The sequence below is a fragment of the Larus michahellis genome, chromosome 7 (assembly GCF_964199755.1).
Source record: "Larus michahellis chromosome 7, bLarMic1.1, whole genome shotgun sequence".
NCBI classification, from domain to species: Eukaryota; Metazoa; Chordata; class Aves; order Charadriiformes; family Laridae; genus Larus; species Larus michahellis.
In genome coordinates this window covers 44,062,135-44,078,805 of record NC_133902.1, presented here as the reverse complement: position 1 = coordinate 44,078,805, position 16,671 = coordinate 44,062,135, and the positions used below count along the sequence as shown (strand labels likewise).

At 40.8% G+C, this 16,671-nt stretch overlaps 1 protein-coding gene across 4 annotated transcripts in view; it reads left to right on the top strand.

The window, feature by feature from the left end:
* SMARCAL1 (SNF2 related chromatin remodeling annealing helicase 1) overlaps positions 1–16,671 on the top strand; it is a 39,525-nt gene that overhangs the window by 18,335 nt on the left and 4,519 nt on the right. For all 4 annotated transcript variants that reach the window (XR_012588383.1, XM_074595137.1, XM_074595140.1 and 1 more), the window contains 4 exons: positions 6,444–6,584; positions 12,179–12,397; positions 13,211–13,281; positions 15,755–15,857. Coding sequence is in view for 3 of the 4 variants with exons in the window: in XM_074595137.1 (XP_074451238.1) it covers positions 6,444–6,584; positions 12,179–12,397; positions 13,211–13,281; positions 15,755–15,857 (534 nt within the window). In the remaining variant the exon portion in view is untranslated. The remainder of the gene's footprint in view (positions 1–6,443; positions 6,585–12,178; positions 12,398–13,210; positions 13,282–15,754; positions 15,858–16,671) is intronic.

The following is a 16,671-nucleotide window of genomic DNA, read 5'->3' as shown; positions in this document are numbered from 1 at the left end:
TCTGCCCTCTTTGCTTCCCAAGATGGGTGTTTTGCTCTAAAACTAGCCCCTGTGGCAGCTTTGTCTTCAACTACTAGTGAGTGATGCTGTGTTCACTACTGGCACAGCACATTACAGCAATGCTTTCGTATTTGAAAGAACTGCAAAATATGAGGAGTTTTCATCACTTGAATACTGTTTTAAGAACTATACTGTGTCATCTTTATAGTAAATAGTTAATGGGGTAAAAATGGGAGTAATTCCACTGTTTTACATGATACTTTGAGATTATTGAATAAGAGGTATTGATAAACATGCTGCTGAGGATAATATTCTTCCTCTTGCCTTCTTTGTATTGAAAGGATTAGAGCAATACTGGGGCTCTGAGAAGAGACCAAAAAAAGCTGTATCCATAGGCAAGCCCTTCATAGGTGCACTGCTTCTAGCACCTTGGTCCCTACATTAAGGTCACAGTGTGAAGCCATGCCACTGATGTAACCAGAGCCCCTGGAGCCAACTCGTGCCTTGTCTACCTTCTAAGCATTGCCACTTCTATCTGTTTTTAGTGTTGTACTACTTTAAACTTCCTGAAATTGTCACAGTTGCTTATATTTCTTACAAGGTTCCCAAATTCCTAAAGCGTTAAAGCTTAGCCGTGAACTGGCTTTTGGGGACAGAAAAGGGGGGGGAAAAAAAAACCACCTAAGAAATGTGATCCTTGGTCCGTATGTGCTACAAAGATTTATGAGTCCATAATGACACTGGACAGATCTAAGTTAAAACGCTTCTGAGCCTGAAATGTTTCTGTCACTTCCATCTGTACTTAATGGATTCTTTTTATCTTGATAGAATCTCCTCTTGTGACTCCTCCATTTGAATAATAAGTAAAATATAAAAATTGTTGCGAGTGTTTAGACAGAACTGCACAATAATCAGATTAAATCAATATGTTCATAAGAAAGATGACTTACCTTGGATATTAATTTTGAATCTGCCTTCTTAGACAGCCAAGCTGAATCTCCACCTCTGAAATATTTAACCTGTGGTTACAGCATTTAAAGCGTCATTTTAGTTTTAATATCTGACATTGACCGGTTTTCAAAATCGAGTGGTATTTTTGGCCACTCAGTAATAACCTTTTCCTGCTCTCTTGTATATGTTGCAGAGCAAGTGTGGTACGGAATTGTCAAACAGAACCATGTATTAAACATGTGGCCTAAGTTTGTTGGTTGGGAACTTCTACATGTTCTTTTAATATTAAAAACCCACAAACTCTGTGTGTGTGTGTGTGCAGTATCCAGTGTGTGTAGTACTCGGTATCTTTTTGACATACTTAGGTGCTACCCTGACACAGATTTAGGAAAGTTTTGCTTGGGACAGTGGGAAGTGTGACCAGAAAAACTTTTTAGTGCACTGTTATAACGGCTGGATATATGCAATGACCATGCTGGTAGCTTGCTCCAGGCTGTCATTAGTTTAGAGTAAGTATATAGACATATTGTGCCCAGTTTATTGTTATTGGACAAAACTTTGAGAGGAATTTACAATTACACAAACAATAAGATAGGGTGAGCTGAAATAGCAGCAGCAAAACGTTTAGGCCAGATTTATTCCCTTCACTTGTACATGGGGGAGAATGCTTCATCCGCCTACGTGGAACCAGGTGGCAGAGTTTGTACACAGTCTGTGTGCATCCCTGCAAAATTAGGGAGGCGGATGGATTGAAAGCCAGAGTAGAAAAGAGTCCTTTGATGTTTTGGCATGTGGCAAAAATCCTGCTTTCAAGCTCAACCAGCTTTCACACTGGCCAGTCTGTGCCAGCAGCTGCATGAGATCTGTCCCCAGCTTCAGCATCTCTTATGGTACTCAAGAGGGCTAGAAGTTCCTGTGTTCAAAGTGGTCCCTTTGTCTTGTTTCCATGCACATCACAGTATTCACCCTCATCCTGTTGGGCTTTGGTTGAGTCACCATTTTCAGGCCTGGCTTGTCCCTGCCCCTAATTCAGAGCTGTGGCAATCAGTAATGGGACCTACTTGTCACCTTGCTGTTCTCTTTAGTCTCATGGGACCAAGTTCTCCTGAGTTTACTGACAACATTAGTTATTCCCTTCGCCTCTGCCCTGGATCTGCCTCCCTCAGAGGCAGAAAGTGTCATGGTGTTACGCCTTTTGTAAGCATTTTGTTTTTTCCTTACAAGATTATACTGATCCAGAGACATGAGCATAAGAAAAAGGGAGTGTACGTGCTACCAATATCCATAAAACAGCAAAGCCCCAAGGGTGTAGATGAAGAGGAAACAACAAAATGGAAGTTTTTCACTGATCTGTGGTGGGATCTCTTGGGGTCTGGAGTGAAAAGGATTCTGCATCCTTCGACCAGCCAAAGTGCTGCATGGTCTTTGTTCTGCTGTAATTGCATGGAGTATTGCAAGGCAGCGGAAACTGGGGAACGTCCCAATGGAAAATGGATGAGTTTTTTGGAAGCAAGACAGTAAGTTTTTAGTGAAGAACTGGGTTAGAAAGTGAGAAATAAAAAGTATCTAATCAAAGATTCCAGTAGCATAAAATGGTCTTATTCCTGTTGTGTTCCCCATGGGCTTTGTTCCACAACATTTGGGTAATATTACTAATGTGATTGTTCCTGTTGAGCTGCTGTTCAGGTTAATAGCATGATGCACATACTGATGTTTGCAGGGTTAAAGGTCTTTGTTTCTATTATGGAAGTCCAAATACATTGTGTGGCTGGAATCTAATATCTTTGTGCTTGTTTTAATAAAGAGGTGCTTTAAAACAGTAGAGGGAAATAGGTCAATGCTGAAGGTAGAAGGTGAGGAGGGAACATGAAAATCTCCCTTTCCAGTGGGAAATAAACAGCAGCTGTCTTTAGGCACTACAAATCCATATGGATTGGATAAATAAGCCTTTGCTTGTTGTCTCCTGCTGAGAGAAGAAACTTCATCTTGAAATGGGAGAAGCTTGGGGCCCTCAAGGCTGCATCTTCAGATCTCCTCTTACCTTCCAGTTTCCCTGCCTTCTTGAAAGAGAGAGGTAGTGTAATTTGCTTCAGTCGTACCTGATCATCACAATTTGATATACATTCTCTATCTAGATGTCACTTAAGAATAGGGAAAGGCATTTATATTTTTTGGAATAACCACTGCAGGATCATCTTATGAAATGCAGAGCCTTATCTCTCTTACCCAAGTACAGAAACAGACTCCTCAAAACAGCTGCAACCCTTTCTCTTTATCAAATCTTCTATTTCATCAGGTGATTATCTCTATGATATTATAGCCACTCTCAGATTTTTCGTTTCACAGGATAAGATATTCTTATGCTAAGCAGTTCAAAATGACAGAGTAAGCAAAAACTGGGGACACAAGTAATTGTACAGCCAGAGCCAGCCGCACTTCCTTAAAAAAGTATGTCAGTCTTTTAGCATATGGCAGAGCTCATGCTGTGAAATTCATTTAACACAGAGACAGTCATTGTATGTTAATGAGGCTCTTTGCATGTTCAATTATTACTTTGTGGCAACCCCCCCCCCCCTTTACCTCCTCCCCTTCGAATCAGTTGGGTGCTGGGTTTTGACCTCTAAAGTAAGTGCCATTGGGGATTACCATTTCATAAATTATTCTTCAACTTTCAAAAATGACATTTGTAAATGTTGTCACAGCTGTGGAATTCATTCTTCCTGGTGCATTGTGTGTGCACCACTTATGTTACTTGTTAAATGAAGGCTACAGAACAGGTTTCCACTAGTCAAGTCGTTGTCAGAGTTCACTTAAGCAGTCTCAAAAGAAAGCAGCTGTAAGAACAGTCACAAGGACACATGGGAGAGAGGAGTGCTTCTGGGGAAGATTAAACTTCATGCCTAAATGCTAATGAGCAGATGAAGTTAGTTCTCCTATGTGGAAACAGGTATCAATTGATTACAGATCTGGTTTTGCTAGAAAGTCCTTGCTGGTCACTTCAGTCTTATTTTCTGTGCTGTTGTTCCATATTATTCTTATAGACCTTGGAATAAAGAGGGTAAGCTCTCACTCTTGACAGCACAAGAATTAAGCAGTGAGCCGAGACATTTCTGCAGGAGCAAATCTTTATTGGCATCTATTCAAAATGAGTTGCCACTAGAAAAGAGATGTGAATCAAAGCCATTTCTTTCATCCAGAGTTTAAGTAAGCCTTCAACACTTGGAAAGTTGTCTTCCTGGATTACTTTTTTTTTTTTTTTCTTCAGTTCTCTCTTGGGCTCCTTTTGTCATGGATTTTAAAAATGAAAGGGACCCTTGGGATGAGTTAGACCACCTATGTTACGCACAATTTTCTGGAATTAATTTCTTCAAGTTCTTCATGGCTCTTATGTATCTAGTGTCTTTTGGGTTTGCGTTTTTTTTTTTTCTCCCCCTGTTGTTTTTTACTTCTCAATTTGTTTAAAATGATTAATTATGTAAGATGTATCACACCCCTTGGTAAGTGCTTGCAGTTGTTAGATACCCTGTCTGTTCAAAATTAAGTTGTGCGTATCAAAGCAGCTGCTGTACAAGTTTAGAATTCAAATAACCTGTAACTTCATAATTTTCTCTGTTGATACCTATTTAGGGTTTGTTTTGACTACCAGGGAATTAGTGTTCCAACCTCATCTCAAGTAGCTCTTGGGGAGCACCCTCCAAAGAGGAGAAGTGTTGAGAATGGCATAAAACCTTTCAAGACAGTTGGGTTTATGCTGCATTTAATATGTCCCTGGTCTGTTTTGAATGAACTTTTCTTGCTTTAGCTTGATCCAGAGTTATTTGAAGTGAGCTGTCTGTAATTGCGTGATCTCCACGTTGTCTTTTTCTTATCAGTGGCCTTCTGTTAGTCCAGGAGGAAAAAGTTTAATTTGGAGGTTTCTTGCACATGTGAGACTGGCTTATCTGGCATTTCAGCAGATTTTTCAGGGTGGTGTCAGTTTATTCCTCAAAAGCTTCTGCAAGCTATCAGATATTGTCTAGGTTCTGCTCAGTTGTCCTCCACTGTTATCTTAATTTAAAAAACTGAACTAGTTTCTGCTTTATCACTTTGTTTCCTCATGGGATTTGATATCTTTGGCCTCTGTGACTCCACGCTCTTTTGAGTAGCATAGGCACCTCTGTCTTGTGCAAACTAACTCTCACCTTCCAACACATCCAAAGGCTTGACCTCTCCTCTTATTTAGTTCAGTAAATATCCTGCTTTTTTACATGTTTATGGGAATTATCTGATCCTGGTGGTCACATTTCCTTCTGATCTTTTTAGTAGGGATGGAGGGAGAAGGCAAGTCCCACCTTGATTACAACCTATATATCAATATCTGATAAAGAGTCCTGAAATTAATTTCCGGTAGCTGATCTGTGAACTCTTTTTCCACCAGATTTGGTTGGCGAGTGGATGAATCAGCTGAATAGATTTGGGTGACTGGTAGATCTCAGTGAAAAGATAAAAGAATTTAATTTTCTTTTTCATTTAAATGTGAATGAGCTGTTTGTACAGATGTCACTCAAGAATCTCTTTGTTATTTTAATGAACCTGCATTAAACCATGCAGGAAACTACAAGGCATTTGTAATTTAAATACTATATGTGAATTTACAGCAGTAGAAATTCATAGTTCTCATCTAATAATAGAATTAGATAATAATGGAGGTATGAGGGTAGAAATGCATCTTGGAGGGTTTATGTCTATAGTGTAATTTTTTTTCCCACTTTTTGGGAGCACCTACTTTAGATACAGGTTTCCCACCCCACCTCCTTCCTGTCTCCCCTATAACACATTTTATAGTCTTACATGATTCGTATTTATTAACTCATGTTCTAGAATCCAGCCAGCTGTGCCTAGACTCACCATGGCTGTCATGTGGACATCTTCTGGTCCTGCTTCAGGCAGCTTCATCTTTCTCTCCTTGCTAGTAGAGTTTAAAAAGAAAAAAAATGAACAAAACGTAAGAAGAAGATCCTGCTTCTCTGGATCTCTTCTGCTTTTGTGAGGAAGACAGTCTGTTTATGGCTTGCTGTGGCACATTTATTGCGAGAGAATTTATTTGGGAGGTGAGGATGTACCTGAGAGGGTGCGTCATTTTCCTGTGACATCGGATGCCAAATGAAATATTGAGCCAGGCACAAGATATTAACGTGTCTAGTGGGTAAATGCCAATTCAGAAAGTATTGTCATAAAAATTTATGTCCCCTTCCCTTACAGCATGTGGATGATGAATAATAAACAGTATGGTTTGTCCTGCTTCCTAGAAGTTTTAAGCACTGTCCTTGAGTCTGAAGCGCTGTCTTCAGGCAGTGAAGGCTGAAAGTATCTGTGGAAGGTGAAGTACTCTTCCATTTAGGGTGCTTGGACAATGGCTCTGCGATTTTCTTTCAGGACTGGGGATGACTTCTTAGCACGTTCTGCTTATACTGTAAGCTGCATGATAACGATGCTCCATTTTGCTTTCCCAGGCTGCCAGGAGAGTGATCTTGCTTTCAGGAACCCCTGCCATGTCGCGGCCTGCAGAGCTCTACACGCAGATCGCAGCTGTCCAGCCAGCCTTCTTCCCGCAGTTCCACTCCTTTGGGCTACGCTACTGTGATGCCAAGAAGGTACTTCAGTGGGGGAAGCGGCAGACTGGGACTGTGCAAACAGCTTTTTTTTTATTATTTTTTTTTGTTTTGTGTTTTGTTTTGGTGTTTTGTGTTTTGTTTTGGTGTTTTGTGTTTTGTTTTGGTTTATTTTATTTTTTGCAAAATGTGGAGTCTTTCTTTCCTTCGTTCTGTCTGATATTACATCTTTTTGGAGAAAGTCTCACTGCAGAGTAACATTTGAAAGCACTCAATCTGAGAAGCTCTAGGTGCTGCAGTGGTGGGCCTGAGACATGGAGGCAGTAATGCTTCCTGAAAGCTATGGAAGTAAAAAGCTTTAAAAAAAAAAAAAAATGGCCATAGCTGGGAAATGAGCCTATTCTAAGAAGAACTTGCCCCCAGAGTGTTTTAAATGGTCAGAGTAACTGTGGGGCCTTTAAGCAGCTGCAGATTTGGGCTAATTGATTAAAAAAAACCCCAAAAACAGTTTCTAGTGGGCTTTAGTGACTGTTTAGCAAAGTAAGGCCTTAGTTGCTTGGGATTTTGAATTTTATATCTCCAGGTAAGTGAAAAATGACTTATAGTCTGTCTTTGTATTCCACCCTCTTAATTCAGGAAATGAATGTGGTTCTCAGCATATCTTGAAAATAAATTAACTTCTCTTATCTCTGCCAGCTGTTCAGCGGTTGTTTCAGTAGAGTCATTGAGTCCCACCACTGCAAGATCTTGGCTTTGTGGGAAGCCAGTATTTGCAGCCATGATGGCACGTGTCTGCCTTGCTCTCAGTGTACGGGCAGTTTAGCTGTGCGTGGATTTGCCATCTCTAGGGTGGCTGTGTGTGTTGGAACACACACTGCCAAGAGAAGAGCTTTTTCTGCTGCCTGTTGTACAAAGAGGCTCTAGGATCTTCTGTGTTGGTTGCATAGACATGAAAAGGGGAACCAAAGTTCCCCCAAGTTCTGATTTGGAACAAGAGCCCTCTAATTTGGCTTGCCCTCCAGTTCCTCCAGGCCAAGCATGGAGCAGTTAGCATGTGGCACAGAACGGCTTGGCAGTGTGAGCACGGACCTGTAGTGCATGAACTTGCTTGCTCTGCTTTGTTCTTGAGCATCCATTTCACTTCTTGTGCCTCGTTTTCTGTGAGATTGGGCAATAACTTTCAGCAGAGTGGTTGGAAACACCAAATGACCATTTCAGTGCTCAAAAATATGTACAGAAGAACCAAATGTCATCAGTGTATGCCATAAAAATAGTTATAGCTATTTGTAGGGATTTCGTGTTTGTTTTCTTTTCTCTGTTTAGAGTAGCTAACATATGCCAAGTTTCCATCAAGATGATTCATATTGCAGTCTCATGTAAGTCCCCTTTTTCCTAGGTCTGAATGCCCCCTTTATTTTCATTGCTAGTGTAGTGCTGTTCCGTGTACGTCCAAATGTGCAAGCTAGATGAGGAGTTCATTGGCTTTGATACTCATATGCTGCTGCCATTGACTAAATAAGGTCATTTAGCATGCAGAATCACGGATCCAGAACCTGAGTTCTAGAAGATGACAGCACTCATGTTAGCAAAGCACCGCTTTTCTGGCAGAGGATAAACTTATTGTTTCTCCATCCACAGTAGGAATCATATGGAGGGAGAGGGCCATGTCTTCTCCTGAGCTTCATTATCTTTGTTGAATGATTCCTGTCTGAGCAGTGTCCAGAATGCTTCCTAGAGGGAAATTAAGAGATGTAGTTTAATCTCATTGTTTTTCTGCAGTAAAAAGGAAAGTTGAATTGCAACATGTGAATCTAAATAGGTTTGGAGTTTCATAAACCCTTTGAGGGTGAAGTTCTGCATGACTAGCTGTTGCTTCGATTACGAGACATGAAACTCAGGTAAGATGTTGAACTGGATAAAAGAAATAAAATTGTTTTGTGCGATCCAGGTTGTAACAGTGTATTCTGTGTAAATGAGTTTTCAACCTACAATGAAACTCAGCATGGAGGTCACAGTCTGCATCAGCTTCCCTTCAACACTTCTGCAGGGTTTCTAGTACAATTTTGTTTCTCTGTTTGACCTGCCTCTACTAGACAGTAGAACATTACTGGTCTTCTCAGTGCTGTCCTGGGACATTTTGCTACAGTTAATGTCAGTAAATGATAGAGTGAGCCTAGAAAGAATCTGGTTATTTAGAGCAGAAGTCGGGCTGCTGGAAATGAAGAGATGTGGATAGTATTAGAGGCAAAAATGGGACTGCTGAATATTGGGTTGCTATAGATCCACTCAGCAATGAGTAAATTAAAAGGTGTTTTGATGATTGTAGTTGTTCCCTCATGACCGTAGTACGTCCCTCATGTTTCTTTTAGCAGCTCTAACCTGAGACTGTGTTAGGAGTTACATCCTCTCTGAAGAACTGTTGTGGCACTTCTGCTGTCATTACTTAAATAGGTTCTTCTTTCTGTCCTAAAGTGGCAGCGTTATGAGTGGGGATGGAATTGCTCAGAAACAGAGAGGTTTTGCAAGGCTTTTGGAGATCTGTCAGGATGAAAGGTGCAATGTAAAAATGTTTTGATATTAATAATAAATCTGATTGCATTATAAGATAAAAGAAAAATTGACAAACCTGAACCATTCCATTTAAAACTAAAACCTGACTAGTTGCTGTTTGAAGATAATAGATTTTATAACAGAAAATTGCAAATCCCTGGCAGATGTGATTAGAAAAGATATGAAATAAAAGTTTATCATTTTGTAATTCAACCTCCCAGCATCTGTACTCTTAAAAATGCAGCAAGTGAAATGTCACCTGCTTATTTACAAAATATCTCAAGTCTGTTTCCCAAAATACATGCTGTGAATTCATTTTTCAAACTGGGTGAAGTTGGCAAATATTAAATAATTTCTATCTGAGCACATGCTCTGAATTTGTAAGAGTTTGGCAGCTTCTGCTAGCACTGTAATAAGTTTACTGACTCATGTAAGATGCTGTAACACTTTGGTAAGAAAATCACAGTTGGAAGCATTTATTCTGGAATGATATGGATCAAAGCCAGATGTGTATTTTGGCAAAATAAATGTCCCGCTTTTTTCTCTCTTCTTTTCCACAATAGGATATACCAAACTATGTTTTAATAATCATCTTTTTTATCACTAGCTAGGTGCAGTAGAGAACTAGCACGCTTCCTTGTTTGCGCAAATTGTTCCAGCAACAGTCACCATAAAAGAAATACAGTAAGCCGAACGTACTGTAGGATTCTGCCCATATATGCTTTTTAATATGACAGTAGATGGTATATTGGCTCTGTTTGTTCCTTGTTCTTTCAGTTATGATGATGTTACTTTTCTGAAATGGATGCGGACACAAAACATACGTATTATTTGCTTGTTACAGAAGTGGAAAGTGGGAAAAACATGGGCTGCAGGAGTAGAATGAGGTAGCCTGAGGGGAGTGTCCAGGCCCCATAGAAGTCTTGCGCAGCAGCCTGGTCAGTGTTGGTCCCTGCTACTTACTTATCAGCGCACTGAGCAGCGTGGGCAGAGGGTTTATGAGGCTGGGTGCTGCACCAGGTGGCTCCTCCGTATTCTGTAGAGCCACTCTGCTGGGTCCACAGAGCCTGAAGAAATGCAGCGAGGTCAGCTTTCCTGCAGTGTGCCCAAAGATAATAAACTCAGCTAGACTTGAGACAGCTTTTCACAGGACTGAGGGATATATCTGCATTGCATTCCTGGTTTCAGGGAAGCAGAGCAGTAATACCCATGTTGCTTTTGGAGGGCTTGGCTTAGATCCAGGTGGGTTTATTAACTCTGGCTGTATACCACTGTGCTGTTGTCAGAGCCAAAGTTTTAACTCTAGAAGATCCAAACTGGCTTTGTGTCTAGGGTTTGAATTGTTTCCTGCCTTAATGAACCAAATATAGATAATCAGATGATACCATAATTATGTAGGAATAGAATAAGTCAAAGGGGTTTTAATGGTGGCCCTAAGTTCCAGAATCCAAAGTCAGTTAAAGGTTCGTATCAGCACAACATGGCAATAGAATTGCGGGTTGTCCTGTTATGTCTCAACCTGAAGTAGGAATTTTCACTTCCAGATATCAGAGAGGTCTTAATTGCCCATAAGCTGTTTGATTCCTCCTCTTTCTGTCTTATAGCGTGTTCTCATCCCTGTTCCAGCAAAGCACCATCCCTTACTACAGTCAGTAACGTGATTGACCTCATGGCCTGTATGATTTATTTTTTGTCTCATGCATTCCACAGGAGGATGGAGGGCACAGTGAATACTTCAGAACTTTTTCCTATTTTACTTCTATTTCTGTGTTGCAGGAGGTTTCTCTTCGGGAAGGCACATAAAAGATATATAGATTTTTAAGGTTAAATCCATTTTAGCAATTAATGTGGTGCAATGAGAGTGGAGTAGCAGATCAAAGAGGTTGTGAGGCTCTTTGTGAGGCTACTCACATCTCCATTATATGCTTTTTAGGAGGGTGTATGTGTACATATGTAGGGGGTTACTTTGGGTTGTTGTTCCAGGACCGTAGGTTGTATTTTGGGGTTTTTTTGGTGACATTGCCAGTAAGACTTGTAATTAGAGCTGTGAGGAAGATTTCTCCTCCCCCTTCCCTGGTTTTCGGTATTACTGTAGTTGTATTTCATATATTTATCTGTGAAACTTCAGCAGAAAGGTATCTCTTTATCCTTTACTTCAGCATAAAAACCTTATTGGTCTCCTCTCCAAAAGAAAGATGTTTCTTTTAAGGAATGTACCAATTTTGATGCCACTGTTTGTCAGCTTAGTTGTTCTTTCCCGGAGAACAAATGATAGGCCATAGGGTTACTAGTAGGAGAAGTGATGAGCTGAGATTAATAGTCTGCACACAAGATCTTGGAGGATAGGGCAGGTTCAGAAGCGAGTGCTTCAAGGAGGAGTAAATGAAGGGTTTGCTCAGAGGAGTTTTCAAGTGATGATGCTTTGAAGAGACAATGCTTGAAGTGATTTATTTTGGGCCACAATTTCTTTATGGTTTGCTTGAGTCTGAGCCAAGCATGGTAGTGGCAGAAACAGAGTATGTCAGGAAGCAGATCGAGAGACAGGTCACAGTGAAAAACAGGCAATTTTGACCTAGCATTTACTAGGCATGTCAGACAAGTGTAACGTCTCTGGGAATGCATTTGGGTTAAGGATGTTTGTCCTCATGCTGTTAAAGAAGGTTTTTGTGTCTCTCTCTGCTTAAAGCTGAGGGAAATGTGCGCGCGCAGAACTGCAGTGAGTTCTGTCAGCCTGCCCAAAGCTGTAAGTGGAGAGCAGCACAGGAGCACAGCACCTTGCTGCGTGAGGGTGAATACCAGGGCACGCTGCTGTGGTAGGAATCCCTGCCTTTCTGCATAGTCCTCTTCCCTGCACCTCCTTGAGCACTTCTAGGTAGGAAAAAGGGAAGTTTATAAGTAACCTTCTCATGTTGGGTGAATTAGTTTGTACACTTCTGTCTTACTGCCATTTTCGTCAAATCTCTCTTTCTGCTGACCATTAAGTTCTTGCCTTGTCCACTTTCCCTGGAAGTTTCTTCTACTCTTGGATTGCCTGCAGACCAGTCTTTTGTAAGTTTGACGCTGATAACTGCTTTGATCTTTCCCAGATGCCGTGGGGTTGGGACTACTCTGGATCATCCAACTTAACGGAACTGAAAATTTTGCTGAAAGAGTCCATCATGATACGACGTCTGAAATCGGATGTGCTTTCCCAGCTCCCAGCAAAGCAACGCAAAATGATTGTGGTGGCTCCTGAAGGCATTAGTGCAAAGACCAAAGCTGTCTTGGCAAATGAAGCAAAGAAGATGGCTAAAGGATATGACAGTGTAAGTCAGAAACTATTTTCATGACGAGCCACTGGTATTTCAGGTACCTTTATTAAAAAAACATCAGTGGAAAAACAGTACCCTGAGTTCCCAGGAAGGTCAGAGCCACACCTCACGTGAAGGCGCAGTGGAAGGCTATTGAAGGCACAGTTTTAAATGAATGTGCAACACAATTGAAACAGCTCAGCTTTGTTTTTTTCCTTTTGATTTATGTGGTCTACTTTGTCCCTTTGCGTGAAATATCATTTCCTCTCTTTTTTCCCTCTCTTGTTAGTCCTTTCTAATTGTCTTTCATACCTCCTGCCTGTGTACTTACTTCTCTGTCTTGCATTGTAATCCCATTCACCCTACAAACACAGCCTTGCTGAAGCTGCGTTGTGAACACAGCGGTACCCAAAAACACGAGGAATGTATTTTTACTTTTTTGTTTGTTTTTCTTGTGCGGATGGCAAATGCGCGTTCTAGGCTCTTAGGTTGCTAATACCATTCTGTAAGAATTTAGGAGTTTTTTCTTGCCATTTTAGTTGGGGAATGCTTTCTTAACAAAAACTGTTTGTGATATGCGTGTCATCCAACTTGTGGGAGTTGAGTAGGAGGTAGGAAGGGAGGTGTCAGAAATAGGAGTGTGAGTATCTGCTGTGCCCAGTGGCAAGTCGGAGACTTTCCCCTCCAGTCCCCTTTTGTTGTGCATTTTAAGGCTGATTTTTTTCCTAGTAAAGTTTTTATTGGCAGCCTCAGACATCCCAGATCTGTAAAGCAAGAAGGAGAAAAGGCATTTCTGAGACTTATGCTTATTTATCTTTCTCTCTGCAGAAACAACACGAGAGGGAAGCTCTTCTCCTCTTCTACAACAGAACAGCAGAAGCTAAAATCCATTCAGTTGTGTAAGCTGCATGTCATTACTTCATTCTTGCCGTTTTCCGCTGTGTTTTTCCGCTGAGAACAGGAAAATGGTACCTTAGAGATAACAGCGCAGGGACATGAAGTGTAGCCTCAAGCCAGCTTAGGAAAAATTGATTTTAATTACAATGCACTAAACATTTTCTTCTCTCAGAGTGTGTAGGCTGAGTAAGTCTTCTCATTTCATTCCAGATACGGATCTAAACTGTTTTTTGAACCATCTAAAATTACTTGGTGTTTGGGACTGGGATCAAGTTCCCTGGTCTGGACCCTATTTCAATTTAAGGAAGAGGGGAGTAATGAAACTAGAAGTATCAACAGAATTTGAGAAAACAAACGCTGCAGTCCTGCTGCAGCAGGAACCCTGAGCCAAAAAGCTTATGAGATGGACTGAGCTTCAGTTTACAGCATGCTCTAAGGATGTCACAGCCCCTACTGAAGTTCTTGGCTTTTCCACAGAGCTCACATGGGACCTCAGTAACAAAAGTTTTCAGAATCAGAATCCCAGAAACGTCAGAGTTGGAAGGGACCTCTAGAGATCATCTAGTCCAACTCCCCTGCTAAAGCAGGATTGCCTAGAGCACATTACTCAGGACTGCATCCAGGCGAGTCTTGAAAATCTCCAGAGAAGGGGACTCCACAACCTCCCTGGGCAGCCTGTTTCAGTGCTCTGTCACCCTCACTGTAAAGAAGTTTTTCCATGTATTTGAACATGTATTTGATTTTCTATCATAGGTGTGCTTTTAACTCTTGTCTTCCCTAGGAATAATTTCCTTTTGTGACTTTCTATGCCCTTTCATCCTTAGCCTTTTTCTGGGTCTGCAAAGGAGTTGCTTTAGGTCATATACCACGCCTTTTTAATAAGTAGTATGCTAATAACATGAAAACAGTTTATTTTTCCACAGCCCTTTGAATGTAAGGACCAGCTGATGTGTGCTGTGTGATTTCGCAGTCTCAGACCTTGCTGCAGTATCTGCCTGTTTGGCACAGAACTGTACTTCAGAGTCCCAGCGCTCGTTTCTGTAGAAGAGTTTCTTCCTTTTTTTTTTGTTAGTGAACAGTTAGAAGTTTCTTCCTTTTATATTCAGTTAGTTGCAAGCGTGAACTGAATATAAAACCATGAAGTGCTGTTTACTTGACTCTCTGGTAGGAACTAGTCCTTTTTATTGTCAGGGGTTTAGTAGCATTTAAAATACCACTTATTATAAGCTGCTAATGTACAGTACCATCTAGCTAATGGTACTGTCCTATGATCATCAGCACCTCCCATGTCTTACCCTTGATGACAGTGGCTTCCATTGCTTCCATTGAAGTGACTAGCCGTTTGTTAAATGCAATATGGGAATGAGATATAAAATAATTGTCATGTGTTGGTGCCTGCATGCTACACTTGAATGATCACTTTGATATTTGTTTTGCTTTAAAATCCAGCAATCCCTCTTTTCTCCCACATTTCTTTGTTAAATGATGTTCTCACATAATAAGGATCTGAACATCACGAACCCTGGGATCTGTCTGCAAAGCACTGATACATCTTAATATAGCGCTGGAAATCCCGCTTGGTGTTTTCTCACAGTTGCTGCTGACCTAAGCTGTGTTGTATTTAGCAGAGAATTTGGTATTCCTGATCTTCACAACAACTTTGTTATTCGAAAGAAAGGATGACACTTGTATCATCTGTTCTGATAGCTGTTGCTGTACTTAGTTACAAATGTTAGGTTTTTAGGTGTTTTTCAGGCTCCAGTTGTATCACAAAATAGTACGTAGAAATGGGTTCTATAGCTCAGCTATTAGTCCATGGAAAAAGCCAGATGTTTTCATTTAATTAACACTGTTTAACTGCATTTAAAAGGAGTCCTGTTATCTCTCATTGATCATTAGCCTATATGCGTATGGATAATTCCTAGAAATAGCTGATGTTATTTAGATTGTTAAGCTGTAGTAAATGGTAAGTGTGAACCATTCCAAAAAAAGCTACCTTTAGGATATTCTGATGCATGGGTTGAGAGACCTTTTCTTCTAAAATAAAAGCAATGGTAAGTATACATAGAAAGGATAATTATATACAGATTAGCTTAGTGTATTGTGATTGTGCAAAAGTTAAAAATACAGAAAGGTGAATGAGGTTGTCAAATAAGTGTAAATGACTTCCAGTTGATTGGTCTGGGATGTCATGTTTTGAGTAGGATCTAACAAATTGATTGATATACAAGTATAAACGTAGGCAGCTGTCCAGCTGTGTTGAAGAAAAATGAGTGGATTTTCTTGCAATGTCTTTTTTAATCTGTAGGAGGCTTGACTTGCTACTTGCATTTTACTGCAGCTTTTTTATGCTAGCTTATTTCCTGGTTTCTATGTATAGATAAGCAGTATCCTTAAAATTTGTTGTGAGCAAAGCCTGTATTCTCTCAGCACATAGTTCATAGAGCTTTGGGTTTTTTTTCCTCTTTCATGTAGAGAATACATCCTGGAGTTACTGGAAAGGGGGAGTGATAAATTCCTGGTGTTTGCTCATCACAAGATAATGCTGGATGCAATTGTTGCAGAGCTGGAGAAGAAAGTAAGTAATTGAATGAGTCGTCTTAACTCTATCACTATTCCAGCTTCAAAGCTGTTTAAGAGCTCCCCAGAGTTATTGCCGGTCAGATAGTTTACGAAAGTTAGTGGCAGAGATAATTTCTACTTGCTGTGCTTCTGGATGCGCCCTTCACCGAGGCAGCTGAGCTGTCAGGGTGAATGCCTCACAGGATGCACTTTGTATTAGCTGAATGGCTTTTGTTGTATTTAATGTTCTTTGATCTCCATTGTCTGCCTGGTGCTTGTGAATTCTTGGAGGAGTGTTACCCTGTGTGGCCATCTCTGCTTTGCTCAGAGAGGAAGAACGTAACAACGAAAGTGCACCTATGGCTGCCTTCCTTTACCTCTGTGGTGCTCTTACGTTTTTGAACTGGGATACTGTATGGAGACTTGATAGCCCTGCCAATCATCTCTCTGACTTCAAAAGTCTTTTGCTAATTATTCACGTGACACTTCTATGGATGAGCCCCTAAAGAGTTCTGGGTCATGCTGGGGCAGTGCGAAGTATGATTTAAGTTCATATTCCAAACGATAAACCACAGTGGCATTGGTGACTTTGCTGCCTCTGTGACAGCATCCTCCAGTAGAACAAGGATGTTGGACACTGAAGAGTTTTGGCCCTGCATCACCCAAGTTTGTCATGCCTCTCCTGAGCCTACCACAGAGCAACTGAGATGTGTAGGATCCCATCTCCTTCCATCACAAGCAGGGGAAGACTTAGGGAGGTTGGGGAGGTTGTAGCAGCTGTAACATCAGCACTCAGTGTTCAGCTTTGTATTAAGCCAGTTGCCTTTCCA